The sequence below is a fragment of the Siniperca chuatsi genome, linkage group LG15, assembly GCF_020085105.1.
Source record: "Siniperca chuatsi isolate FFG_IHB_CAS linkage group LG15, ASM2008510v1, whole genome shotgun sequence".
Taxonomy (NCBI): Eukaryota; Metazoa; Chordata; class Actinopteri; order Centrarchiformes; family Sinipercidae; genus Siniperca; species Siniperca chuatsi.
The window spans coordinates 25,516,535-25,544,305 of NC_058056.1; the positions used below are offsets into that span (position 1 = coordinate 25,516,535).

General features: G+C 39.3%; 1 protein-coding gene and 1 long non-coding RNA gene across 8 annotated transcripts in view; one reads left to right on the forward strand and one right to left on the reverse strand.

Moving 5' to 3' along the window:
* LOC122861365 overlaps positions 1-26,921 on the reverse strand; it is a 59,370-nt gene extending 32,449 nt beyond the window's left edge. For 3 of the 4 annotated variants that reach the window (XR_006374479.1, XR_006374478.1, XR_006374477.1), the window contains exons 1-3: positions 26,804-26,921; positions 9,066-9,156; positions 1,131-1,252 (exon numbers count right to left, since the gene is read on the reverse strand). This is a non-coding gene — a long non-coding RNA (uncharacterized LOC122861365). Of the gene's footprint in view, positions 1-1,130; positions 1,253-7,639; positions 7,702-9,065; positions 9,157-26,803 lie in introns of all 4 variants that reach the window. The other variant, XR_006374480.1, reaches the window with a different exon arrangement.
* On the forward strand, positions 544-27,569 carry LOC122861360 (neuroblast differentiation-associated protein AHNAK-like). Of its 4 annotated transcripts, none has more exons than XM_044165579.1 (8): positions 551-927; positions 8,398-8,447; positions 9,081-9,191; positions 10,617-10,730; positions 10,856-11,009; positions 11,449-11,609; positions 11,699-17,916; positions 19,387-27,569. In XM_044165579.1, exons 1-8 carry the CDS (start codon positions 870-872, stop codon positions 26,630-26,632), a joined length of 14,112 nt encoding a protein of 4,703 aa, XP_044021514.1. In that variant the 5' UTR covers positions 551-869; the 3' UTR covers positions 26,633-27,569. The 4 variants fall into 4 exon arrangements, with proteins under 4 accessions (XP_044021512.1, XP_044021514.1, XP_044021515.1 ...); XM_044165580.1 differs by having other exon boundaries at positions 554-927; positions 11,699-17,478; XM_044165577.1 differs by having other exon boundaries at positions 544-927; positions 11,699-27,569.
* The last annotated feature ends 202 nt before the right edge of the window (positions 27,570-27,771 follow it).

Sequence of the window (27,771 nt, forward strand, 5' to 3'; positions counted from 1 at the left end):
AGACAGACTAATGTAGATTTTTTTTCACTGAGAGGTAACTATATATAACTATTGTTATTAAATGTATTTACAGTTTCTATTAGTATTTTACATGTGGCCACATTGCAAACTGGATGCCTCATACTGTATGTTACTGAGCTACATGCTTATCCTTGTGACTCTAATTGTGACTGAGATTTTACTATTGACGTTTCATCCTGGCTCAATCCAAAGTCTTGCAACTGACTTTTATGGTTGCTTATCTGCTTGTCCTGACACAAAACCAAACTTTATCAGCCTGCCAACATGGCAACATGTGCTGTTTTAGTTTGATTTCCAGGGGTTTTAAACTAAGTGTACACAGCATCAAATTGAGTTATGGCTCCACATCAATACACTGTTTCACCCCCTCCTGTTACTGCTGGAGCCAGAAGCTGACATCGTGATTGTCCTTGTCCGATTAGGCTGATCAATGAGACTGAACAGAGGAGAGAGGAAGAACAGGAGGAGGAGGAGTAGAAGGAGAATTGAGGGATGTGTCTGTGTGTGTTGGGGGGGGGCAGCTCCTCCCATAATTAAGTTAGCATGCTGCGCTGGAGGTCCATGTTTTCGGGGCATGCGAGGGAGTTTCCTTCACTCAGTGGACAGCTCTGAGCGCAGCGAAGGCAGCAGCAAGCTCTCTCACTCTCTATTCTCTCTGGTTATTTCTGCAATTCATCCCTCGCTGTGCTGCGACCTACACACACAGGCTGATCCAGGACTAGCCGGGGGGGAAGCAGCGACAGCAGCAGCAGCACCTGCCTAACCCCCCACCACCACCATCACCCTCCCTCCCTACCCGGCCCAGGACTTCGTCTTTGCTGCCGCCGCCTCCACCACCATCTGCCATCATGTGCGACTGTTTCCACCTGGCCTTCCCCAACTGGCACGCCGCCTCCTCAGGGACGGGTGGGCATTGCTCTCTTTGCTCCCTCTGCTTCCCTCTCTCTATGACTTTGTCTGTGCTGTTTTCCCCTGAGCAATTCACTGATTCAGCAGCAGGGTTCAGTATATACAGTGGGAGAGATTACGTCTGTGTGTGTGTTTGTGATGGAAAGAGACAGTGAGTGAGTGTAAGGCGGCTGGTGCTGATGCTGAGTTGTGTTGCTGACCTGCAGTGAGCGCTGGGTGTGTCTGCAGAGTGCAGGGGAGTGTTTGAAGATGTCATCATCGAGGATGTCAGGCGGCTCTGCACTTCTCCTGTTTCCCTCCTGCTGTGTGTTTGAAGCAGAGGCTGAAAGGCAAACAGACTCGGTTACTGTGGCAGTTCAGCAAAGCAGACATCAGGATTGTAAAAATAGTGTTAGAGGATAACTTCCTGGGGGTAAAGATGAAAAAGGAGACTGAAATGTGGGAACAGTATTCCCAAAATTAGCAATACCTTCACTGGCAAAAACCCCACAGATCTAAGCTTTAAAGCTGCAGCCTTTATGTGAAAGAGGGAAGAGCCACTATCTGTAACCTCTGTTTTACTGTAGTAACCTAAAAAATATTAAAACTTTTCAAAGTTTAGGATGCTGAAAGCTCTAAAACCTACGCAATGCATGGTTTACCGCTTACACCGCTCACCGTCTTTCTCTTGATATATCCCAGTATTCATTTTTCACGATTATAAATGCAGGGTTTAAGGGAATCAGATAGAAATTAGTTGTGGCAAATTAATTCTGTCTTTATGGTTACATCAAATGGATGTTGATGATCTTTTTAAATGATTCTACATGCCATGTAAAATGGCCATTTCCAACCACGTATGTGAGCATATAACATAGTTACGCAGTTTGCGTGAATTAGTGATGAAGCAAATTGGTTGTAATCTTGAAATTATGCTCTGAAAAAAATAGATGTGTTACTTCATCGTGACAAAAGTCTGAATTGCAAATCTGTAAAAAGTTATGATTTTATTACGCGACGCGTTGGTTTTGCAGACAACAATGGTTACATTTTTTTTGTTGGAAATAGTTCCTGTGTGTGATTTGTTGTTGTACATGAGCAACAATTGTATAGACATAGTAGGTAAAAATCATTAATATTTTAAAATGTATCTCATAGGCTTCTACAGGGTCGGTGTTCTTACCAAGGATGAAAATATGGTTCAGGTGAAAACCACAAAAATTCTTACAGGAATTTAAAATGTGTCTCATTTAACTGCCAGGTTATGCTACATTTCTTCCAAGTACGTAGAAAATAATATTGTGTTATTAGTTTACATCATAGTATTATATATGTTATCAAGGACAAAGTATTGTCTTGTATTGTGTTGGCTGATGTTGTGGCAAAGCTCAGGTTGATGTTTGCTGTAAAAAGGGGGTGAATATCTGCTGTCTGGTAAAATATTAATTTAAAAATAATACTGGCTATGTTTCTACTTTCCATTTCCCACAATTGTCCTCATTTACCTCTGCTGCTACTTTTAATTAAATCAGCCTGAAGATGTGGAGAGGTTTGTGTTGCTCTGAGAGGCTTCAGGCGACACTCAAGGTTAGAGAGAGAGAGAGAGAGAGAGAGAGAGAGAGAGAGAGAGAGAGAGAGAGAGAGAGAGAGAAAGCTCAGCTTACTGTTAGGAAATGAGACGGGGTGACTGATCTGCTTGGCAGTGGAGCCTAAACTAAAGCAGACGATCCTGATTCATTATAAACCATCAGCCTCAGTTTATAAGTGTAGCTGCTGAAAAGAGTCAATCTGAGGATTTGTTTTAACCTGCTTGGAGCATCATCCAGGAGGACATTGCTTTATATATATTTTTTAATTTACAGTTTTGACAATGGTTTGACCAATTAGGGCGCCAGGGACACCAAAAGTTTCAACTGAAGTTGCTCATATTTTGTGTCTTTATTCAATGTTTTTGTTTTTAATAAATTTCCATCTAGATTTTCATTCTTGTCTGGGAGGAAAAGACTCTTATAGGACACTTAAACGCAGACTAGGGGAACTTTGAGTTACTTGGAATCAATTCTCAAAAACATATGTGAACTGCAGGTTTACTTGACTCTATTTGCATGGCTGTGGTCAAGATAAAAAGTTACTGTCAGTTAACAACTTTGACAGTAACCGGTTCAATAACTTACATTTTATAAACTAAAAAATAACTACAATCAAATAACTCAACTAAATGATCACATTTAAATCACTTGGTGCTGCAGGCATGTGAGACAGAACACCAAGAACTGTTTGCAAACACAGTTCAACTCAGGTGTAGGTTGCTGACCTGAAATAATATTGTAGTATTGGTGTAATTGCATGTTGTGGGAAAACATGCAGATTAAGATACGAATTCCAGAGCTGTGTTGAAACTCGCTCTAAATTTGCAGCAGATTAATAGATTGAAAGCATATGCTTTTGCAGTCTCGTGTTCATATAATCCATGCAGAAAATCTAATTCTGTTTTTTTTTTCCTTCACTCAAATCTTATTATAATTTGGATCCAAACAAACTGCCTTCCAGTGAAAGGAGCTTGTGTCTGTTACACAAATCCAAATCCAAGAGCACGAATAATGAGCTGTATTACTTTATATTAGTTTAGTGAAGAGGGGAGCTTCAGGGAGCCTTCCAGGTGTTTTTCAACAGGAAACACAAACTGGAGCAGAAGGTGGTTACGTAAGAGATGAGCTGAGGACAGGCAACTAACACAATACAGTTAGGATTTTCAGTCAAGAGTAAATCTACAAACTGATTTATATTTCTAGGACTGCAGTTTTTGTTTTTGTAAGATCTTATGATTTGAATCAATGCTAAAACAGGTGAGTACATGAGAGGTTCACTGACACAGCATTGTGTTAGGACAGATGAGTTTAAGTGTCCGCATCAGTGCTGTTTGAGAGCAGTCACAGTAATTTATAAGCCTCATTCCTCGTCACATCAGCACAAGCACTGAGGGATGTGCCACACCCAAATCCAGAGCTGCAGTTGCACCCAAATATGAATCATGCAGGATCTGCACCACAAAAGACTTCAGCATCTACTGCTTGTGCTTACATATCTGCAGAATATTGCTGTGAAAGTAAAATTAAAACATTAGGTAGCAGGTTTATGAATATCTAATCTATAATAATTCAAACAAGTAAATATGTTCACTATGTAATTTTATTTTGACAATTTTAGTCAGCAGTGAGAGTTGTTATCAGGCCTTTTACAGCGCCCACATGACAAATATTTGAGAAAGGCGTGTCTACATGTGCGGTGCCAGTTGTTGGGACAGAAATACTGGACATCCGCCTGGATGAAGTGGTGAATAACATAAAGAAATACATCATCCAGTCATGCCAAGCAGGGCCTGAATCCTCCATAAAGCTCACTGCACAAATTGACGCAATGACTAACTACTCCAGCAGCTGTGTACTTGAGACATGACACATGACAGTTTTAAGGGACCCAGGCATCCGGTTAATTTAATGAATCTACCTAATTCTGTTCAGCTTAACTTGCGGAAGACACACTGGACCATCAGTAGCTCCACTTCACTCTGCAGCGCAAAACAGAATATTGAATGTATCAGGTGTCTCAAACCTAAGTATACAATTAAATAAAAAAATGACTATATTGACAAGTAATTTAATATTGAATGGATAGGTGCAGCTGTAAACCCACTTTCAAAACTGGTTGTGTAAAACAAGAAATCATTTCTCAGAAACTTGTTGGAAAACTCTCACGAGATGGACCACAGTTGCCAGACTTGAATGTAAATATCTCCGCAAAACCTCCACACCTTTCCTTTCTGCCTCACTATTTCAATGACAAACTACTTCCTGTTTCTAGGCGTGTCTCCTCCATCTAATCTGTTTGTTATGGCTGAAACCTAACTACCTATCCTTCTCTTTCTGCATGGGGGACTTTCACCTGCTTGCATTTCAAGAAGCACATTTAACGTATTTGCAAGTTTTTGTCTGCAAGGGGACTGATGCTTAAAGCAGCTCTGTGAGGCTGTACTTAGACACAGCGGCGCTTTGAGCTAAATGCTAACAGGTAAAGGCAAGGGATCACCAGTGGGATTCATCGTCTGGGGACCATGAATGTCTGAGATATTTTAGCCATCCCTAAAAATGTCATATATTAAAAAAGTGTCAGTATCATTGATATTTTAAAGGACTTATTATTGGATTGGTTTATGGAAACTCTTATCAGTTAAGGGATTTTTAATGTGTTTTGTGCATTGGTTTGTTGGTTGTTAATGTGAAAAGACTCATTAAGTTTCTCCAGATTCCATTAAATGTCCCTTGACTTTAATTTAAAGTATTACATTTCTTTTTAGTAAATTAAATTCATTACAGGTACTCAGTTACTTTTTTGCTGCAATGGCAAAAGCCTTAGAGATATAAACATAAACCAAAAAATATGAGGTTTTGAGATGAAGGTAGTTTCAATGGTTCCATCTCTGAATTTTTTGTTACATTAGAAAGTAAACTGTCAAAAATTGAGAGTTGTTTAAGGTGGTCTTGAAAAGTAAGGTGGTCTTTCCCTTCATTAATTAATTAAGGAAATTTAAGGGGGTGTGGTAGTAATTAATGAGAGATTCATGTAAATGTAAAGATATTTTAAGGAATATGTGGTACAAAGAGTTAAGTCTCTGAACTAAAGTCACCATGAGGACCTTTACAAACCACTTAATTCAGTTTGGGAGTGACACCCAAGGTATGATTGCAACCTATTTTTGTCCCGCCTCCTTTGTCCATCTGAGACTGAACAAATCACTTTGGGCACTTTGGCAGTCACACTCACGCCAGGAATGTTTAAGGGTAGTTTGGACAATGTGTTATTAACACCTCGGTTTATTTCCAGGAGTTAAATAAACAACAGCAGGAGGTAGGTGAGCTGTTTGATTGCACAGAATGGGCTCTAAAAATTCTGAGAGGTTTTTGTTACTCAAACCTGGACTGAAAGAGACGGATGGTAATGACTGTATGATAAGGATTCATACAACACTTGCGTTAATGGTTTAGGCATCTGTAGAAACGGTTTATTATTATATTTCACAACACGTCAAGATTGCGGTGTGTTCAGAGTTCAGATAAATATTCTCTGATATTATTTCTAATCCTGGTGTCAGAGCACTGAATGTCTATGATGACAGTGCAGGTTGTGTTTCAGGTATTTTTTCAGAATTATCAACCTTGAGGCAGCAACACACCCTGATACAGTAGAAGGTTTTTTACACCATCAGTCTCTTGCCTTAACTGTCTTCTAATGCAGTTACACAGTCAGTCAGAGCTCTTCACATGACATACATTAAGGCAGTGGGTGGGTATCAATGTGGTGGTTAGTTGAGAAACTATGGTGCTGCAGTATATATGTTCAATACTGTGCATATTACAGGACTGTTATATAATTGAAATTTATTTAAAAATGTAACACTTTTTCAGGGTTTTAAAGGAATTCTTAACCCCAGAAGAAAGTCTGTTTTCAAATTAATAAGTTTAGCCTCTACTTGTGGTAGCTATTTTGAGAGCAAAATAATATCACAACATCCATAAAAACCTCTCTAACTACTTGTGGAGCAAAATGCTGATTACATCCCAAACAAGTGTTTTCTTGTTATTGACATGTGGAGCGTACACTTGGGTACCCAAGATTTGAATTACTGCACAAATATTTTGATTTGATATTTAATGTTTTTATAGTGTTTTTGATAAAAGTGGTCACTGATTAACTTTACTGTTTTGTAAATGCTTTCGGGACCCCTGTTACCATGAAAGAATTGAACTATAGACCTTCTCGTTCAGCATTGCAGGTTATGGGAGTTGATACGATATTGATGTAAACATTATACATGGGTGAGATTTTCCTTTAATTAATTCATTTAAGTTGAGGAGTTTAGTGCTTCAGTAAGACTTAACAAAGACTGCAGTCTTAGTCCTAGAACTTATCAGCTATCCCACAACAGAAAAAAATTAATTGGAGCTGCAGAGTTTCAGGAGCAGGACCGCACCTCAATCACACCACTTCCTGCATTCCCATAAATACCCACCTAAACCACCTCGTCCTCTTTCGCTCTCGTATTCTACGCCCCTCCCTCCCACCCCTTTCTTTCTCCTAGTTTTCCCCTCCTTGCTACTCTCCGTCGTGCCGGGTGCTACGGCCGATTCCCCACAAAGCTTCCCCACACAAAGCAATAGACAGAAGACGTGCAAGAGTTCAAGCTTCACTCATAATCTTTTGTTTTCGTCAATAAATCACTTAAACGCATCTGCTGATGGTGTGGTCCTTGCTAGTGAATCAGCTGCTCAAAGACCAAAAACATTTTTATCTACAATGGAAATAATATGATTCTCCACGTGGAGTGCAACTGCATTTATTCAATACTAATTTCTACTGACAACATAACATCTGCTGATCAATGGCCTCTTGATGACATGAATTTATTAGCCAATGAGGATCTAAAACCACAGCAAATGTGGAGCTGTGGAGGACAGAGCAACACAGTTGTCAAGCCTTGATTTACAGTATGCAAACTTATAAATTTGGGAAGTTGCTATTTTTATCCCAAACATTTGAACTACTAACAGGGACGACATCCCAAAGTACAATGAACCTCAGATTAAAATAACCTGAAAAAATAGGCAGTTTAAAATGGAATCAAATTAAATAAAGGTTAGGTATCAGAGTGGGTAATAATAATAATCTGACTAACCATAGTCAAATTGGAGTCAGACTTTCCCTTTTTGGCATCCTTGAGGGGCTGCAGAATCAAATCTGTGGATCAATACAAAGGATCACTTAACAGATGGAGGAGGCAGCAGGTCCCTGGGGGAATTATTGCCAGGAAGAACTCTAAATAGTCTCATCATCGGCTCCACTGTCTCTCTGAGCCTCAAAACAACTGCTAGGAGTCAGACTGGGTGGTCTCAGCTTACTGCTTAATTGCAGATAAACACCAGTGCTCAACTTCTGTTTTTGTGAATTTACATTTGTGCAGTTTCTGTGTTGAATTCATTCATTCATGCAATAAAAAGGCTAGAAAACATCACTCTGCTGAGATAACGTTACAGTATAGAGTGTACGTTTTATACTAATATAATGTTGTACAGTTAAATAAAGTAATTACATATTTATCATTCAATGCATTTTATTTGCTGTGTTTGTACATGTATAATGCCTGTTTGAAAAATGACATTTAACAACATTATTCATTTAGAGTAAGTGGATTTTCAGCTGCTCTATGACTGGTACTGCTAAAATTACGTAATGCAATTTCCCCTTTAGCTGTGCATCACCATGCAACATATCTTTTAGATGAAGTTATGTACTTTTGCTTGTGAAGCCTGTTGGAATGAAGCTCTTCTGTTTACTAAAATATTATTACAATAAGCAGATGTCATATCAGATGTTATTTAGGTATTTATGTTTTGTTTATTTTCTGTGTTTGTTTGTTTTATTTGTTGTGAACAGGAGCTGGTCGAAGGCTGAGAGCACCAGAGCCTGGTACAGAGGACGATTCAGTGAGTGACTTTAAATATTGGGTATCTCCGATACAGAGTCTGATCTGATACTTATATTTACCTAAATGTTGATTAAATGTGTGTCTGACACATTGAAATAACAGCTGTACCCTTCTAAATTTGGCACACCTTACTTTTCTTGAGCTACTTAGTCTGAAGGCCCTTGTTCAAAACTATTAAGTTGATAAATCATTAGGATTAATCATCTGGGAACCATTAATTTCTGTACCAAATTTTATGGGAATAAATTACAATTTATTTTTGAGATATTTTGCTCTGGCCAAAGTGTTGGACTGATATTGCCATCCCTGGAAACACACTACTAATGTGAAAATTATTAAATGACAAACAGGCAAACACCCAGTCAATGCTGCTATGGCATAGCAAGGTGTTATCACACTATTTGTGATCCAGTTTTCTCCACACCTTTGTGGTTCATGCTGCAGGCGCAGCTACATGAGTTGTACCATTAAAACTGATTTTCAGGTGGCTGAAGAGGAGGAGATGCTGTTTAGGCAGATGAAAAAATGTCTGACTGAAACTGACACAATTGTCATCTTTGAAATGATAACAACAACTGTTTTGGGAATAGATGTGACTGTTTTCATTCTGACTGACCTTATGTCCATGCAGATATGTGACGAACCATCTCAGGTCACAGTGGGAGAGAGACCACGCCCTCAAGGATCGTCCCCCGTTGAGGAGCATCCTGAAACCGAAAAATACACTGACAGTGACAAAGAGGTACAGAGAACCAACATACTACTATGTTACAGTACACGAACACAACAAACCAGGTTACAGGGAGAAACCTGGTTAAGACAATAACTCAGAGAACTTGTTTACATGCACTTCAATAACTTGGATATGCAGTTAAGCTATAAACATGATCAAGAAATCAGGTTTTTCCAGCAGAAATCACTGGGTTTATCTTAATCTCACACCTTTCATTTTAACATGACATTTTAGAAATCAGGTTACTACAGAGCAAAAACTATAATCTGGTTAATTAAATACGTATACACAATATTTTGTTTATGCCTTAGTCAGATTAAGTTAGAAAAACAAGCTTGTGACCTTGAGAAGCAAGCTTTTGCATTTGGCTCATTTCTGCTTACACGGAGCTACAGTATGTATGTCCTAAAATCAAAGTATGAGGAGTATCTTTAATGACTAAAACAAAGATTAACGAAATTGAAGAAGATTGTAACTGGACTGTATCAGTGTTTGCTCCACATGAAGCTCCGACACTCAAATGTTACAAATTTGTAGAAATTAATAATTATTGGAATTATATACTATAAAAGCCACTAGAAATTTCACAATTAAATCATGCATCTCGATTACTGTGAACTCGTAATCACAATGTGTAAATGCTGACATTAAACAGTCCTAAACTACATGGTGGTGTTAACAGAGGTATGTCATTAAGTTTAGTGCGTTGCTGTGCTTGGCTGCCACTCTCAAAAATGTGTTTTTCTGTCAGCAACTTTAAAACTAATCCTTTAATGGAGGAAAATGTTCTGTTGGCTCTTTTTCTTTCCTCACAACCTTGAAGTAGCCACAGCCTGCTAGGAATACCATAGCTTGTTGTTGTACAAAGCCTGCTAAGTGGTGAGGGGCAATTTTTGATAAATTGTTCCATTAATTTAGTAATTTGTTCCCTCAAATCCCTTCATTTAATAACTCCCTAATTTGAGGGAATAAATTATCACCATCAATCCATTTGTTCTTTCCCCCTCTGCACTCTCAGCATACACAGATTGGATTTAATAAAAATTTATTTTCATCTTGGACTGAGATATGTGGATATACTTTGTATATTGAGTGCACAAATTAATAATTTGAGGGAACAATACATCAACTAACCCACTACATGTACAGCATTTGTGTTCAGTCAACAGAGTGTGATGTAAGATGGGCTCTCTGTTTTGTTTACTGTTGCATATTGCAAAAATGATCCAGACTCAGCTACTCCCATGTATGAATGTATGTATATACAGTGCATTAGCCTTCCCTCTCAGTGCAAATACTTTCAAAGCCTGTTGATGAAATATCTCTGTCACCTTTTTTGTTTAAATAAGGCTGAAGCTCTGACTGCAACAGCAATCTTTTTTCAGTATCATGTTTAGTTAGAATTAAAACTTTTTTTCCCTATTTTCCTTTTAGTGTGAAGTAGAGCATGACCCACACCAAAAAAGTGGGAGTGGAAAGAAAACTAAAAAGTCTGGGCTTGGGTCCATGTTTGAAAAGCGCTCAACTCCAAAGATGAGTAAACTGAAGGTGAGACATTCCCACCTTCTCCTCTCTGTACTGCATCTGTGAATCCCTTCAGGCTGTGCTGCAGCAGACAATAGCACAGCTAAAGGTAAAATTATTTTATCTTTTCTATTTTGATGTGTTGGCAGGAAGTTCCCAGCCCTGAGTCTGGGGTGATAGTGAAAACAGCCAAAGATGGATGTGCAGAGGGTCTCATTTATGGTGGAGGGGGGAACGAGGGGATCTTCATTAAGGAAGTGGTACCAGAGTCACCTGCCTCAAAAAGTCTGAAACTGAAAGAAGGTAAACTAGCAGTTGCAAATGAGAAACAATTATAGTGACATTTTCTTTACAATTACAATGAAAATTAAACATACTCTAACTAATCTGAATGATAAATGTGGGATTAATGAAGCTTCTAATTAGGTTAATTGGAAAATCTATGGAACTTTTAAATCTTGTATTGTATTTTCTTGTATATTTTCCAATTATAGAATTTCAAATCCTATTACATTATCAACACCCACAAAAAAAACTCCCATTTAAAACTACAAATACACTAAGTACTAACACTTTCATCCATACAAATGTCATTACCTTAACTGAAGAAACTTTAAGAGTAAGTTACAAAGTCTAATGACTAATCATACTGTATATGCCATTTTAATTTTTAAAACAGTTTCATAGACTGAAAGCCTTCTTATCTAAGTACTTCTGAAATATTTTGCTATTGTTTACACAGGTGATCAGATTCTGAGCGCCACAGTATATTTTGACAACATGTCATACGAGGATGCCATTCAGATTCTGGAGCACGCTCAGGCTTACAAAGTGAAGCTCTGCTTGAAACGCAAACCAGACATCACAGAGACTGAACCAGCCATCGAATCTGACGTCATCCCTGTAACTATTTTCAAGTTGTCTGCTCAGACTCTTTATGATAGGTAGTCTTGGGGCTAAAACTGACATTTCATATTTCTCTTGCTCAACAGGAGGACGATCTTTATGCTCCAGAGATGAGGGAGCAAGGAAAAACTAAAAGACGCGGTGATGCCCGCATTTCATGGCCTAAATTTCCCTCCTTTGGAAAAGGACGGAAGTCCCGCTTCACAAGGTCTCACAGTTCCTCAGAGGCTGATGAGCAGAGAAAGCTTGAGCTTAGCCCCACCACAAGTGACACAGAGTCACCTATAAAATCTCAGGATGCTCTCAAAGGCAAAAAGAAGAATAAAATAAAGCTCCCTGTTCTGACAAAGAGAGGCCGCGTAAGTTCATCTGAAGACCAGGACACAGACGTACCAACAAGTGGGCAGATCAGTGGCAACATTCTCCAGACAAATGAAGCATCAGACATGCTTTCACCTGAGCGCCTTGAAAGCCCCTCAGGAGAAACACCTGAAGTCTATGTGACAGAGCATCTGAAAGTAGTGGAAGACTTAAGACTTGAGCAAAATGATCAAAAACTGACTGAACCTCACACTGTTCAACACAAGGTGGAACTCATCACTATAAGTAGCACTTTGAAAACAGAAGATCTAACTGTGGCTCTGGCAGATCAAGAAAGCTCCTCTGGTATCAAGTCCCCTGACGGGAAGAAGAAGAAGAAAGAACGGTCTGAATTAAAAATAAAAATTTTGGGGAAGGATAGATTGCACAAGAAAGATGCAAAAGCAAAATCCTCACCAAAAAGGCTGAAAACGCTGGGGGCAAGTATTGAAATTGCAGATCAACCTGAAAATGAAAAATCAGATGTCATCCCAAGTTTTGAGTCACACACAAAACTACAGGAAGATCAACTAGCACTTGATGCCAATACCCAAATAATCAGCAGTGAGAGTTCAAGGGTAATCTCAGCCAAATCAGTGACAACACAAATGGAAATGAGTGTACCAAAGGTGGAACTTGATATATCTGATGTCGCATTTATACAGCAATCTCCACAGAAAGGGGAAGAAAAAACAAAGAAAGGCAAGGACATTAAACAAAAACAAGAAACAAAGACAGGTCCAACTTTCAAACTGCCTAAAATAGGCTTTAGTGAAATTCCCACTGAGGAAACTATACAAAAAATGTATTTAAATGTTGAAGAATGTCCAGCTAAACTTGAGCGGCTTACAACTGAGGGTACAGAAGAGAAAGAAGATCCTTATGAGCGACTGTCAAAAAGCAATCTTTCCAGAACAAAACTTCCCAAACGTGAAGACATTGAGATTCCAGGTATGGAGGACATGTCTATGAGGACCACAGCCAAAACAATTAAAGAACCTAAAGCTGTTTCTACAGGACATTATGAAGAAATTCAAGCTGAAACCGAACAACTGTCAATTGATGTTGACAGCGTGAAAGAGGCAGTTTCAAAATTGCCTGGATTTAAGCTGCCTAAGGTTGACACGTCTGGAGTGCCTATTCCTGAAGAAATTACTGTGATAGATGCAAATGCGCAAAGAATATCAGTGAAAACACCTACTAAAGTTGTAGATACCAAAGCAAAACATGATGCACACTTCACTAAGTTTGACATAACTGTCTCTCCAGAAATCTCCAAGACTACAGTCAAACTACCAAAGATCACACCTGCTGATTTAAGCTCAGAGGAACTTTTAATTGTGACCAAGGTAGATTTAAAAAAACCTGAAAAGAAATACAAAGCTAAGGCAAAACAAAGCGACAAAGAGATTAAAACTGAGGTTTATAAACGAGAACATATTATAATACCTGGAAAAGAAAGTACACAAGAAGCAGCCATTCTTCAGGCACAAGAAACTGAGAAGAGGGCATCAACAGAGGGCATCAAATTTGAATATGACTCCGCAGCTACACTCAGTTCAAAAGAATCAGAAAAGAAATCAAAGAAGGCAAAGATGACAACGCCTAGCTTTGGGATCACAAAACCAGACATAAAAATCCCTGACATTGGAATTGACTTGCCAAAACAAAATATCTCTGAGCAAAAAAGTGATGATGTAAAAGGAGAAAGGACTATATTCCACCAAGAAGTAAAAATGTCAAAAATTGAAACATGGAAAGGCAAGGGACAGATTGGAGGAGTCATATCTGATATCAAAATACCTGAAATTGACAGCATTGAATACATTGATTCAGTAGGTGGTTCATCAGCCAAAAAGGATGGTGGCATTATGATGGTTAATCTTGATGCTGCAAAGCCAAAGGCTGACATCTCCTTTTCAGAGATCAGAGGTGAAGTAAAAGATGTTGAAGCTGAGGGGCACACAATCTGCAAAAAACTGCCCAAATTTGGAGCAGTTACTGCAGACATCAATGTAAATGTGCCTGATGCAGATAAGGATATAAACATTGATGGGACAGAGATAAAAACACTTGAAAGAGAAGGAAAGGGTAGCAAGTTTAAAACACCAAATCTTGGCATCTCTGTACCAAAGGTGAAAGGACCTAAAATTGATTTAAGCCTATCAAAAAAAGATGTAGACGTCACACCACCTGAAGCTAAAGCTGAGGTCAAACCCCCAGAAGTTCCTGAGGTTGACGTTACTCTTGGAGATGTTTCTGTTCCAAAGCAAAAGATGAAGGTTGAAAGACCTGAACTGGACATCAAACCTCTGCAGACTGAGCATGAACTTGATGGACAAAAAAGCAAGTTCAAGATGCCAAAGTTTGGAATCACAATGCCAAAAGTAAAAGGGTCTGAAATTGATTTCAGCTCATCTAAGAAAGTAGATATGACACTACCAGAAGCCAAAGCTGAAGTCAAACTCCCTGACGTTGAACTGAAAGAACCTTCTGCTGAAGTGAAAATTAAAGCTCCTGAGATCAAGGTTGCAACAAATGATACAGAAGGATCACCATCAAAATTTAAGATGCCGACATTCAAATTACCAAAATTTGGAGTTGGCACTCAAAGTGCCACCGTAGAAGTGCCTGATACGTACAAAGATGTCAAAATTGATGGAGATGACATTAAATTTCATCAACAGGTTCTTGCAGTTGACATTACAGCACCCAGCATTGACACTGAAGACCCTTCAATAGATATGAAAGCTATAGGAACTGAATATGAGGGAAAAGGAAGCAAGTTTAAAATGCCACATCTGGGGTTCTCTATGCCTAAAGTCAAAGGGCCTCAAATTGATTTAAGTTTATCAGAGAAAGATGTAGATGTCACACTTCCAGAGTCCAATGCTGAGGTTCAACTCCCAGAAGCTCCTAAAGTTAATGTCAGTCTTGCAAAAGCAGATGTTTCTCTTTCAGAGAAAAAATTGGATGTTAAAAAGCCTGAATTAGACACTGAAGTTGAACTTGATGAGCAAGAAAGCAAGTTTAAAATGCCAAAGTTGGGACTGTCAATGCCAAAAGTAAAAGGACCTGAAATTCACTTTGGCTTATCAAAGAAAGATGGAGATGTGACACTACCAGAAGCCAAAGCTGAAGTAAAAGTCCCTGAAGTTGAACTAAAGGAACCCTTTGCTAAGATGGAAATTAAAGCTGATGAAATAAAAGGTGCGACAAAAGGTAGAGAAGGATCACCATCAAAATTTAAGATGCCGACATTCAAACTACCAAAGTTTGGAGTTGGTACTCCAAACGTCTCTGTAGAAGTACCTGATATGGACAAAGATGTCAAAATTGATGGAGATGACATTAATATCCCTGAAGCGGTGTCAGTGGTTAACATTGCTGCACCTAGCATTGACATTGAGGGCCCTTCAATAGATATGAAAACTACAGGAACTGAACAGGACGGAAAAGGAAGCAAGTTTAAAATGCCACACCTTGGTTTCTCTATGTCAAAGGTAAAAGGACCTAAAATTGATTTAAGCCTATCAAAGAAAGATGTGGATGTCACATTACCAGAGGGTAAAGCTGATCTTAAACTTCCAGAGGTTGATTTCGAAAAAGTAGATGTTTCAATTCCAGAGGCTAAGATGGAACTTCCAGAGGGTAAACCTGAAGTTAAACTTCCAGAAGCCCCTAAAATTGCTGTGGAGATTAAACCACCAGAATATGAAGCAGAAATGGATGGTCATGGTGGGAAGTTTCAAATACCAACGTTAGGAATGAAAATGTCAAAAGTTAAAGGGCCTGAATTTGATTTAAGCTTATCAAAGAAAGAAGTAAATGTCAAATTACCAGAGACAAAAGCTGATGTCAAACTTCCAGAGGTTGATCTTGGAAAAGTAGATGTTTCACTCCTAGAGTCTAAGATGGAGGTTAAAAAACCTGAACTGCAAATGCAGTCCTTGCAGACTGAAGGTGAACTTGATGGACAAGGAGAAAAGTTCAAAATGCCAAAGTTTGGAATCACAATGCCAAAAGTAAAAGGGCCTGAAATTGATTTAAACTTCTCAAAGAAAGATGTAGGTGTGACACTTCCAAAGTCCAAAGCTGAGGTCAAACACCTAGAAGCTCCTAAAATTGCTGTGGATATGAAACCACCAGAGTGTGAAACAGAAATTGATGGGGAAGGAAGCAAGTTTAAAATGCCAAAGTTTGGAATCACAATTCCAAAAGTACAAGGGCCTGAAATTGATTTAAGCTTATTGAAGAAAGATGTAGATGTCAAATTACCAGAGGCTAAGGCTGAGGTTAAACTCCCCAAAGCCACTGAAATTGACATTAATCTTGAAAAAGTAGATGTTTCAATTCCAGAAGCAAAGATGGAGGTTAAAAAAACTCAACTGGAAATTAAATCCCGGCATTCTGAAGGTGAACTTGATGGGCAAGGAAGCAAGATCAAAATGCCAAAGTTTGGAATGTCAATGCCAAAAGTAAAAGGACCTGAAATTGATTTAAGGTTCTCAAAGAAAGATGTGACACTTACAGAAGCCAAAGCAGAGGTTGAACTCCCAGAAGCTCCTAAAATTGCTGTGGATATGAAACCACCAGAGTGTGAAGCAGAAATTGATGGACAAAGAGAAAAGTTGAAAATGCCAAAGTTTGGAATCACAATGCCAAAGATAACAGGGCCTGAATTTGATTTAAGTTTATCAAAGAAAGAAGGAGATGTGACACTTCCAGAAGCAAAAGCTGAAGTCAAACTCCCTGACGTTGACCTGAAAGAACCTTTTGCTGAAGTGGAAATTAAAGCTCCTGAGATAAAAGTTACGACAAAGGATAGAGAAGGATCACCGTCAAAATTTAAGATGCCGACATTCAAATTACCAAAATTTGGAGTCGGTAGTCCAAGTGCCACAGTAGAAGTGCCTGATACATGCAAAGACATCAAAATTGATAGAGCTGACATTAAATTTAATGAAGACGTTCTTGCAGTTGACATTACAGCACCCAGCATTGACACTGAAACCCCATCAATATATATGAAAACTACAGGAACTCTACATGAAGGAAAAGAAAGCAAGTTTAAAATGCCAAGTCTAGGTTTTTCTGTGCCTCAAGTCAAACGGCCTGATATTGATTTAAGCTTATCAAAGAAAGATGTAGATGTGACACTACCAGAAGCCAAAGATGAAGTTCAACTCCCTGATGTTGAAGTAAAAGGATCTTCTGCCAAAGTGGAAGTTAAAGCTCCTGAGATTGAAGCTCAAACTGGTGATGTTGAAGGATCACCAGCAAAATTTAAAATGCCAACATTCACATTACCCAAATTTGGAGCTGCTACTCCAAAGGTCAGTGTGGAAGTACCTGATGTGGACAAAGACATTAAAATTGATGGAGTGAAGCTGGAAGTACCTAGAGAGGGAGCTACAGTGGATGTCACAGCACCCAGCATTGACACTGAAGGGCTATCTGTAGATGTGAAAGCTAAAGGAAGTGAACTTGAAGGATCAGGAAGCAAATTTAAAATTCCAAAGTTTGGCATCTCAATGCCAAAAGTAAAAGGTCCTGAAATTGATTTGAACTTATCAAAGAAAGATGTAGATGTCACACTCCCAGAAGCCAAAGCTGAAGTTCAACTTCCGGATGTTGAGGTAAAAGGATCTTCTGCCAAAGTGGAAGTTAAAGCTCCTGAGATTGAAGCTCAAACAGGTCATGTTGAAGGATCACCAGCAAAATTTAAAATGCCAACATTCACATTACCCAAAATTGGAGCTGCTACTCCAAAGGTCAGTGTGGAAGTACCTGATGTAGACAAAGACATTAAAATTGATGGAGTGAAGCTGGAAGTACCTAGAGAGGGAACTACAGTGGATGTCACAGCACCCAGCATTGACACTGAAGGCCTATCTGTAGATGTCAAAGCTAAAGGAAGTGAACTTGAAGGATCAGGAAGCAAATTTAAAATGCCAAAGTTTGGCATCTCAATGCCAAAAGTAAAAGGGCCTGAAATCGATTTGAACTTATCAAAGAAACATGTAGATGTCACATTCTCAGAAGCCAAAGCTGAAGTTCAACTCCCTGATGTTGAAGTAAAAGGATCTTCTGTCAAAGTGGAAGTTAAAGCCCCTGAGATTGAAGCTCAAACAGGTGATGTTGAAGGATCACCAGCAAAATTTAAAATGCCAACATTCACATTACCCAAATTTGGAGCTGCTACTCCAAAGGTCAGTGTGGAAGTACCTGATGTGGACAAAGACATTAAAATTGATGGAGCGAAGCAGGAAATACCTAGAGAGGGAGCTACAGTGGATGTCACCGCACCCAGCATTGACACTGAAGGCCTATCTGTAGATGTCAAAGCTAAAGGAAGTGAACTTGAAGGATCAGGAAGCAAATTTAAAATGCCAAAGTTTGGCATCTCAATGCCAAAAGTAAAAGGGCCTGAAATCGATTTGAACTTATCAAAGAAAGATGTAGATGTCACACTCCCAGAAGCCAAAGCTGAAGTTCAACTTCCGGATGTTAAAATAAAACAACCGTCTGCCGAAGTGGAAATTAAAGCCCCTGAGATTCAAGCTCAAACAGGTCATGTTGAAGGATCACCGTCAAAATATAAAATGCCAACATTCACATTACCCAAATTTGGAGCTGCTACTCCAAAGGTCAGTGTGGAGGTACCTGATGTGGACAAAGACATTAAAATTGATGGAGCGAAGCTGGAAGTACCTATAGAGGGAACTACAGTGGATGTCACAGCACCCAGCATTGACACTGAAGGCCTATCTGTAGACGTGAAAGTCAAAGGTGGTGAACTTGAAGGATCAGGAAGCAAATTTAAAATGCCCAAGTTTGGCATCTCAATGCCTAAAGTTAAAGGACCTGAAATTGATTTAAGTTTATCAAAGAAAGATGTAGATGTCACACTCCCAGGAGCCAAAGCTGAGGTCAAACTGCCTGATGTTGAAGTCAAAGAACCTGAAGGTGCTATTTCAGTACCAGATGCAGCTACAGTTGAGGTTGAAGCCAAGTTGAAACGACCAAACTGGACATTTCCTAAATTTTCATTTTCAAGGACAGGTGGTAAAGCCCCTGATGTTGATGTCAACCTTGAAACACCCAACGATGATGTTACATCACCAGAGGCCAAAGCAGAAGTCTGTCTACCAGATGTTGAAGTCCAAGGACTTTCTGGGGCTATTTCAATGGAAGAGCCACCTGCTGCAGAACTTGATGCAAACTTGAAAAAAACAAGATTTTCACTACCCAAATTTTCTTTCTCAAAGTCAAGTGTTAAAGAAGCTGAAGTCCGTTCTAAGCTTCCACATGTTGATGTTTCTCTTCCAGAAGTAAATGTGGAAGTCAAACAACCTGAAGTGGAGCTTATACCACCAGAGGGTGATGTAGAATTAGATGGGAAGGAAAGCAAATTTAAAATGCCAAAGTTTGGCATCTCAATGCCAAAAGTAAAAGGGCCTGAAATCGATTTGAACTTATCAAAGAAAGATGTAGATGTCACACTCCCAGAAGCCAAAGCTGAAGTTCAACTTCCGGATGTTAAAATAAAACAACCATCTGCCAAAGTGGAAATTAAAGCCCCTGAGATTGAAGCTCAAACAGGTCATGTTGAAGGATCACTGTCAAAATTTAAAATGCCAACATTCACATTACCCAAATTTGGAGCTGCTACTCCAAAGGTCAGTGTGGAAGTACCTGATGTGGACAAAGACATTAAAATTGATGGAGCAAAGCTGGAATTACCTAAAGAGGGAACTACAGTGGATGTCACAGCACCCAGCATTGACACTGAAGGCCTATCTGTGGATGTGAAAGTTAAAGGTGGTGAACTTGAAGGATCAGGAAGCAAATTTAAAATGCCAAAGTTTGGCATCTCAATGCCAAAAGTAAAAGGTCCTGAAATTGATTTGAACTTATCAAAGAAAGATGTAGATGTCACACTCCCAGAAGCCAAAGCTGAAGTTCAACTTCCAGATGTTAAAATAAAACAACCGTCTGTTAAAGTGGAAATTAAAGCCCCTGAGATTGAAGCTCAAACAGGTCATGTTGAAGGATCACCGTCAAAATTTAAAATGCCAACATTCACATTACCCAAATTTGGAGCTGCTACTCCAAAGGTCAGTGTGGAAGTACCTGATGTGGACAAAGACATTAAAATTGATGGAGCAAAGCTGGAATTACCTAAAGAGGGAACTACAGTGGATGTCACAGCACCCAGCATTGACACTGAAGGCCTATCTGTGGATGTGAAAGTTAAAGGTGGTGAACTTGAAGGATCAGGAAGCAAATTTAAAATGCCAAAGTTTGGCATCTCAATGCCAAAAGTAAAAGGGCCTGAAATTGATTTGAACTTATCAAAGAAAGATGTAGATGTCACACTCCCAGAAGCCAAAGCTGAAGTTCAACTTCCAGATGTTAAAATAAAACAACCGTCTGTTAAAGTGGAAATTAAAGCCCCTGAGATTGAAGCTCAAACAGGTCATGTTGAAGGATCACCGTCAAAATTTAAAATGCCAACATTCACATTACCCAAATTTGGAGCTGCTACTCCAAAGGTCAGTGTGGAAGTACCTGATGTGGACAAAGACATTAAAATTGATGGAGCAAAGCTGGAATTACCTAAAGAGGGAACTACAGTGGATGTCACAGCACCCAGCATTGACACTGAAGGCCTATCTGTGGATGTGAAAGTTAAAGGTGGTGAACTTGAAGGATCAGGAAGCAAATTTAAAATGCCAAAGTTTGGCATCTCAATGCCAAAAGTAAAAGGTCCTGAAATTGATTTGAGCTCATCAAAGAAAGATGTAGATGTCACACTCCCAGAAGCCAAAGCTGAAGTTCAACTTCCAGATGTTAAAATAAAACAACCGTCTGTTAAAGTGGAAATTAAAGCCCCTGAGATTGAAGCTCAAACAGGTCATGTTGAAGGATCACCGTCAAAATTTAAAATGCCAACATTCACATTACCCAAATTTGGAGCTGCTACTCCAAAGGTCAGTGTGGAAGTACCTGATGTGGACAAAGACATTAAAATTGATGGAGCAAAGCTGGAATTACCTAAAGAGGGAACTACAGTGGATGTCACAGCACCCAGCATTGACACTGAAGGCCTATCTGTGGATGTGAAAGTTAAAGGTGGTGAACTTGAAGGATCAGGAAGCAAATTTAAAATGCCAAAGTTTGGCATCTCAATGCCCAAGGTAAAAGGTCCTGAAATTGATTTGAGCTCATCAAAGAAAGATGTAGATGTCACACTCCCAGAAGCCAAAACTGAAGTTCAACTTCCGGATGTTAAAATAAAACAACCGTCTGCCAAAGTGGAAGTTAAAGCTCCTGAGATTGAAGCTCAAACAGGTCATGTTGAAGGATCACCGTCAAAATTTAAAATGCCAACATTCACATTACCCAAATTTGGAGCTGCTACTCCAAAGGTCAGTGTGGAAGTACCTGATGTGGACAAAGACATTAAAATTGATGGAGCAAAGCTGGAATTACCTAAAGAGGGAACTACAGTGGATGTCACAGCACCCAGCATTGACACTGAAGGCCTATCTGTGGATGTGAAAGTTAAAGGTGGTGAACTTGAAGGATCAGGAAGCAAATTTAAAATGCCAAAGTTTGGCATCTCAATGCCCAAGGTAAAAGGTCCTGAAATTGATTTGAGCTCATCAAAGAAAGATGTAGATGTCACACTCCCAGAAGCCAAAGCTGAAGTTCAACTTCCAGATGTTAAAATAAAACAACCGTCTGCCAAAGTGGAAGTTAAAGCCCCTGATATTGAAGCTCAAACAGGTCATGTTGAAGGATCACCGTCAAAATTTAAAATGCCAACATTCACATTACCCAAATTTGGAGCTGCTACTCCAAAGGTCAGTGTGGAAGTACCTGATGTGGACAAAGACATTAAAATTGATGGAGCAAAGCTGGAATTACCTAAAGAGGGAACTACAGTGGATGTCACAGCACCCAGCATTGACACTGAAGGCCTATCTGTGGATTTGAAAGTTAAAGGTGGTGAACTTGAAGGATCAGGAAGCAAATTTAAAATGCCAAAGTTTGGCATCTCAATGCCCAAGGTAAAAGGTCCTGAAATTGATTTGAGCTCATCAAAGAAAGATGTAGATGTCACACTCCCAGAAGCCAAAGCTGAAGTTCAACTTCCGGATGTTAAAATAAAACAACCGTCTGCCAAAGTGGAAATTAAAGCTCCTGATATTGAAGCTCAAACAGGTCATGTTGAAGGATCACCGTCAAAATTTAAAATGCCAACATTCACATTACCCAAATTTGGAGCTGCTACTCCAAAGGTCAGTGTGGAGGTACCTGATGTGGACAAAGACATTAAAAGTGATGGAGTGAAGCTGGAAGTACGTAGAGAGGGAGCTACAGTGGATGTCACAGCACCCAGCATTGACACTGAAGGGCTATCTGTAGATGTGAAAGCTAAAGGAAGTGAACTTGAAGGATCAGGAAGCAAATTTAAAATGCCAAAGTTTGGCATCTCAATGCCTAAAGTTAAAGGACCTGAAATTGATTTAAGTTTATCAAAGAAAGACGTAGATGTCACATTACCAGAAGCTAAAGCTGAGGTCAAACTGCCTGATGTTGAAGTCAAAGAACCTGAAGGTGCCATTTCAGTACCAGATGCAGCTACAGTTGAGGTTGAAGCCAAGTTGAAACGACCAAACTGGACATTTCCTAAATTTTCATTTTCAAGGACAGGTGGTAAAGCCCCTGATGTTGATGTCAACCTTGAAACACCCAACGATGATGTTACATCACCAGAGGCCAAAGCAGAAGTCTGTCTACCAGATGTTGAAGTCCAAGGACTTTCTGGGGCTATTTCAATGGAAGAGCCACCTGCTGCAGAACTTGATGCAAACTTGAAAAAAACAAAATTTTCACTACCCAAATTTTCTTTCTCAAAGTCAAGTGTTAAAGAAGCTGAAGTCAGTTCTAGGCTTCCACATGTTGATGTTTCTCTTCCAGAAGTAAATGTGGAAGTCAAACAACCTGAAGTGGAGCTTAAGCCACCAGAAGGTGAAGTAGAATTAGATGGGAAGGAAAGCAAGTTTAAAATGCCAAAGTTTGGCATCTCAATGCCAAAAGTGAAAGGACCTGAAATTGATTTGAGCTTATCAAAGAAAGATGTAGATGTCACACTCCCAGAAGCCAAAGCTGAAGTTCAACTTCCAGATGTTAAAATAAAACAACCGTCTGTTAAAGTGGAAATTAAAGCCCCTGAGATTGAAGCTCAAACTGGTGATGTTGAAGGATCACCGTCAAAATTTAAAATGCCAACATTCACATTACCCAAATTTGGAGCTGCTACTCCAAAGGTCAATGTGGAAGCACCTGATGTGGACAAAGACATTAAAATTGATGGAGCAAAGCTGGAATTACCTAAAGAGGGAACTACAGTGGATGTCACAGCACCCAGCATTGACACTGAAGGCCTATCTGTAGATGTTAAAGCTAAAGGAAGTGAACTTGAAGGATCAGGAAGCAAATTTAAAATGCCAAAGTTTGGCATCTCAATGCCTAAAGTTAAAGGACCTGAAATTGATTTGAACTTATCAAAGAAAGATGTAGATGTCACACTCCCAAAAGCTAAAGCTGAGGTCAAACTGCCTGATGTTGAAGTCAAAGAACCTGAAGGTGCTATTTCAGTACCAGATGCACCTACATTTGAGGTTGAAGCCAAGTTGAAACGACCAAACTGGACATTTCCTAAATTTTCATTTTCAAGGACAGGTGGTAAAGCCCCTGATGTTGATGTCAACCTTGAAACACCCAACGATGATGTTACATCACCAGAGGCCAAAGCAGAAGTCTGTCTACCAGATGTTGAAGTCCAAAGACCTTCAGGGGCTATTTCAATGGAAGAGGCACCTGCTGCAGAACTTGATGCAAACTTGAAAAAAACAAAATTTTCACTACCCAAATTTTCTTTCTCAAAGTCAGGTGTTAAAGAAGCTGAAGTCCGTTCTAAGCTTCCACATGTTGATGTTTCTCTTCCAGAAGTAAATGTGGAAGTCAAACAACCTGAAGTGGAGCTTACGCCACCAGAAGGTGAAGTAGAATTAGATGGGAAGGAAAGCAAGTATAAAATGCCAAAGTTTGGCATCTCAATGCCAAAAGTGAAAGGGCCTGAAATCGATTTGAGCTCATCAAAGAAAGATGTAGATGTCACACTCCCAGAAGCCAAAGCTGAAGTTCAACTTCCGGATGTCAAAATAAAACAACCGTCTGTTAAAGTGGAAATTAAAGCCCCTGAGATTGAAGCTCAAACAGGTCATGTTGAAGGATCACCGTCAAAATTTAAAATGCCAACATTCACATTACCCAAATTTGGAGCTGCTACTCCAAAGGTCAGTGTGGAGGCACCTGATGTGGACAAAGACATTAAAATTGATGGAGCGAAGCTGGAAGTACCTAGAGAGGGAACTACAGTGGATGTCACAGCACCCAGCATTGACACTGAAGGCCTATTTGTAGATGTGAAAGTCAAAGGTGGTGAACTTGAAGGATCAGGAAGCAAATTTAAAATGCCCAAGTTTGGCATCTCAATGCCTAAAGTTAAAGGACCTGAAATTGATTTAAGTTTATCAAAGAAAGATGTAGATGTCACATTACCAGAAGCTAAAACTGAGGTCAAACTGCCTGATGTTGAAGTCAAAGAACCTGAAGGTGCTATTTCAGTACCAGATGCAGCTACAGTTGAGGTTGAAGCCAAGTTGAAACGACCAAACTGGACATTTCCTAAATTTTCATTTTCAAGGACAGGTGGTAAAGCCCCTGATGTTGATGTCAACCTTGAAACACCCAACGATGATGTTACATCACCAGAGGGCAAAGCAGAAGTCTGTCTACCAGATGTTGAAGTCCAAGGACCTTCTGGAGCTATTTCAGTGGAAGAGCCACCTGCTGCAGAACTTGATGCAAACTTGAAAAAAACAAAATTTTCACTACCCAGATTTTCTTTCTCAAAGTCAAGTGTTAAAGAACCTGATCTTAGTGCTAAGCTTCCACATGTTGATGTTTCTCTTCCAGAGGGAGAAGTGAAAGTCAAACAACCTGAAATGCCAATTGACGCTCCTGAGCTTGAAGCTGAACATGATGGACAAGGAAGCAAGTTTAAATTGCTAACATTTGGCATTGCACAACCAAAAGCAAAAGGACCTGAAAAAGATTTAAATGCATCACAGAAAGATGTAGACATCACACTGCCAGAAGTTAAAGCAGAAGTCAAACTCCCTGAAATTGACGTCAAAGAATCTTCAGCTAGTGTGGAAATTAAAGCTTCTGAGACTGAAGCTAAGTCAAAAGATGATGGAGGATCACCATTAAAATTTAAAATGCCAACGGTGAAAATGCCGAAATTTGGAGGTGCTACCTATGATGTCACTGTAGAATCACCTGATGCAGACAAGGTAGCTGAAGCTGATGGAGCTAAACTCAAGGAGGTCAACATCAAAGGTCTAAGTGTTGATATTAAAACAGATGTATCCAAAGCAGCAATAACGGATTCTGAAACAACAAAGACTGAGACTGACAGTGTGGGTCTTACCTCTCCAAGTAAATTCAAACTACCATCATTTAAAATGCCAAAGCTGAGTTTCTCAAGACCCAAAGCTGAAGAAGAATATGTCCCCTGCAAAGAAGATCAGCTAGAAATGGAAGTTGAGCCGAAAGGAGAGAGAAAATCACCTAAAATGACTTTGACATCATTTGGTGAGATCCTCAAGAATGTTGATGTTGAATTTGATGTTCCAAAAGTGGAAGAAAGTCTTGAAACCTCAAAGAAAGTTCATGAAACAGATGAACCCAGTGGAAAGCAGTTAGAGACAAAGGAAACAAATACCAAGCAAGATACTGTCAAAAGTCCTGAGAGGACAGGTTGGTTTAAATTCCCCAAGTTTGGGCTGTCCTCCCCATCAGAACCTGCCAGGATTTCTGAAAAAGACACGCACAAGGATGAAAAGAGCTTAGTTGGGGAAACAGTGGATGAGGAAATAAGCCCCACCTGTTCTGTCCAGTCATCAGATGCCTTTGCTGATATTAGCTCTGCAATGACAAGTGAGCATGTTGGCCTGTCCTTATCATCTCCAACTAAGGTAACTGTCAAATACTCTGATCCCAATGCTGCTACAGGGCTTGGAGAGATTCACAGCAACATCATTACTTCCACCACAAGGACTGAGCTGATCTCGGTTGAGCCCGACTTGCCTGAGAAAATCACCATTCCGTCATCAGGAGTTTCATCTTCATCGGAAGACACGCTCAGACTGGAATCTGGAAAAATACATGTCATTACATCCAATATACAAGCAACCCCAGAAGCACAGCATGCCAAGCTACTAACTGCTATCCAAGTCCAATCAACCGGAGGCCTTCTCCAAAAATCAGAGGCTAACGAAGCTTCATCGTGGACTGTCGAAGATTTACAAAGCGGCAAGAGAACGGTCTATGAGAGGCATTTAGTTAGGGAAACATCGAGTGAAAAAAGTGAGAGCAAAGAAACAATTGTGATAACTAAACAAATTACACATATGTTTGACTCTTCTGTCTCAGGTGAGACAGCTTCATCCATTCAACGACTGAGAGACTCTGTGCACTCTGAGAAAATGAGGTTCTTTGATGGAGCTGAAAAATGAAATAACTAGATGTAAATTATGTCTAAAGATACAATCCTTCAGTTTCCAGCCTCAGTGGCCAATGGGTTCTAAATTTCACTGCCCATAAGTCACATAAGTCCATAAGTGACAGAAGGCTGAGATAGAAAACAGGTTCGCAACTGGAAAAGATCGTTAGCAAGTTTAACTTACCAATCACAGGAAAGATTTTGTCAGTGTTCAGGTGTTAACTTCAGTCTCTGGTTTCATGTTGTTGGCCTATAAAGAGATGGATTCATGTAATTCACACTGACAATGTGATTAAGTTGTTAATAAGCTGTGTAACTGAATGCCCTTAATGCAAATTATGACATTTGCTTCACCAAATATAAGCCATGTCTTTTGATTATCAAAACTTATAATATCTTTGTCGTTTCATAGTTTTTAATGTGCAACACGGATCCAACTTACTTGTGCTCTTATTTGTCAGATGATAATCACCAGTGCATTTGATTTAAAAACAGTTGATCTGAACAAGACTGTTGAAAAAAATCTATCAATGTTACTGACATATGACCAAAATATGTTTACAATCATTTCACTGTAGTGCAGTATATGACAGAAAAATGAATATGTACACGTATCACCAAGATATTCTTGTTGCTGTAGCTAAAATGTAAAGAAACAATAGCAATGCAAAGCTGAAATGAAACGCTTATGATGAAACACAGCAAGTGTATTTCTGCAACTATATTTTTATTAATATTTTGCTTAGAACCTAATTTGCTACAGTAAAAATATATCAACAGTATATTCTCTTTCAATATCACTGTACAAAGTGGGAATATTAAACTGGCTGTGTAAATAGCTTTTAATTATCTCTGGAGTTTTATTTGATTACTGGTCCTCTTTGAATTCTGATGGGCTTTAACTCTGTTTGTAAAATTATACACAATAAATAAATATTACTATATGCAAACCTGTGGCTGAAGCTGATGATGAGAGTTATGTTCTGTAATCCAGGTCAGTGGGTTTCAAACCTGTTTGGGTTGTGGCCCCATTGACCCAAAGAGTGTTTTTTCCTGGTTTTTCTGTTTCATTTGATTTACTGAAATATGTCATATTTTGTGAAATTTTAGTTCACCAAATTTTAAATAACGTCATACTTTTTAGTGCTATCA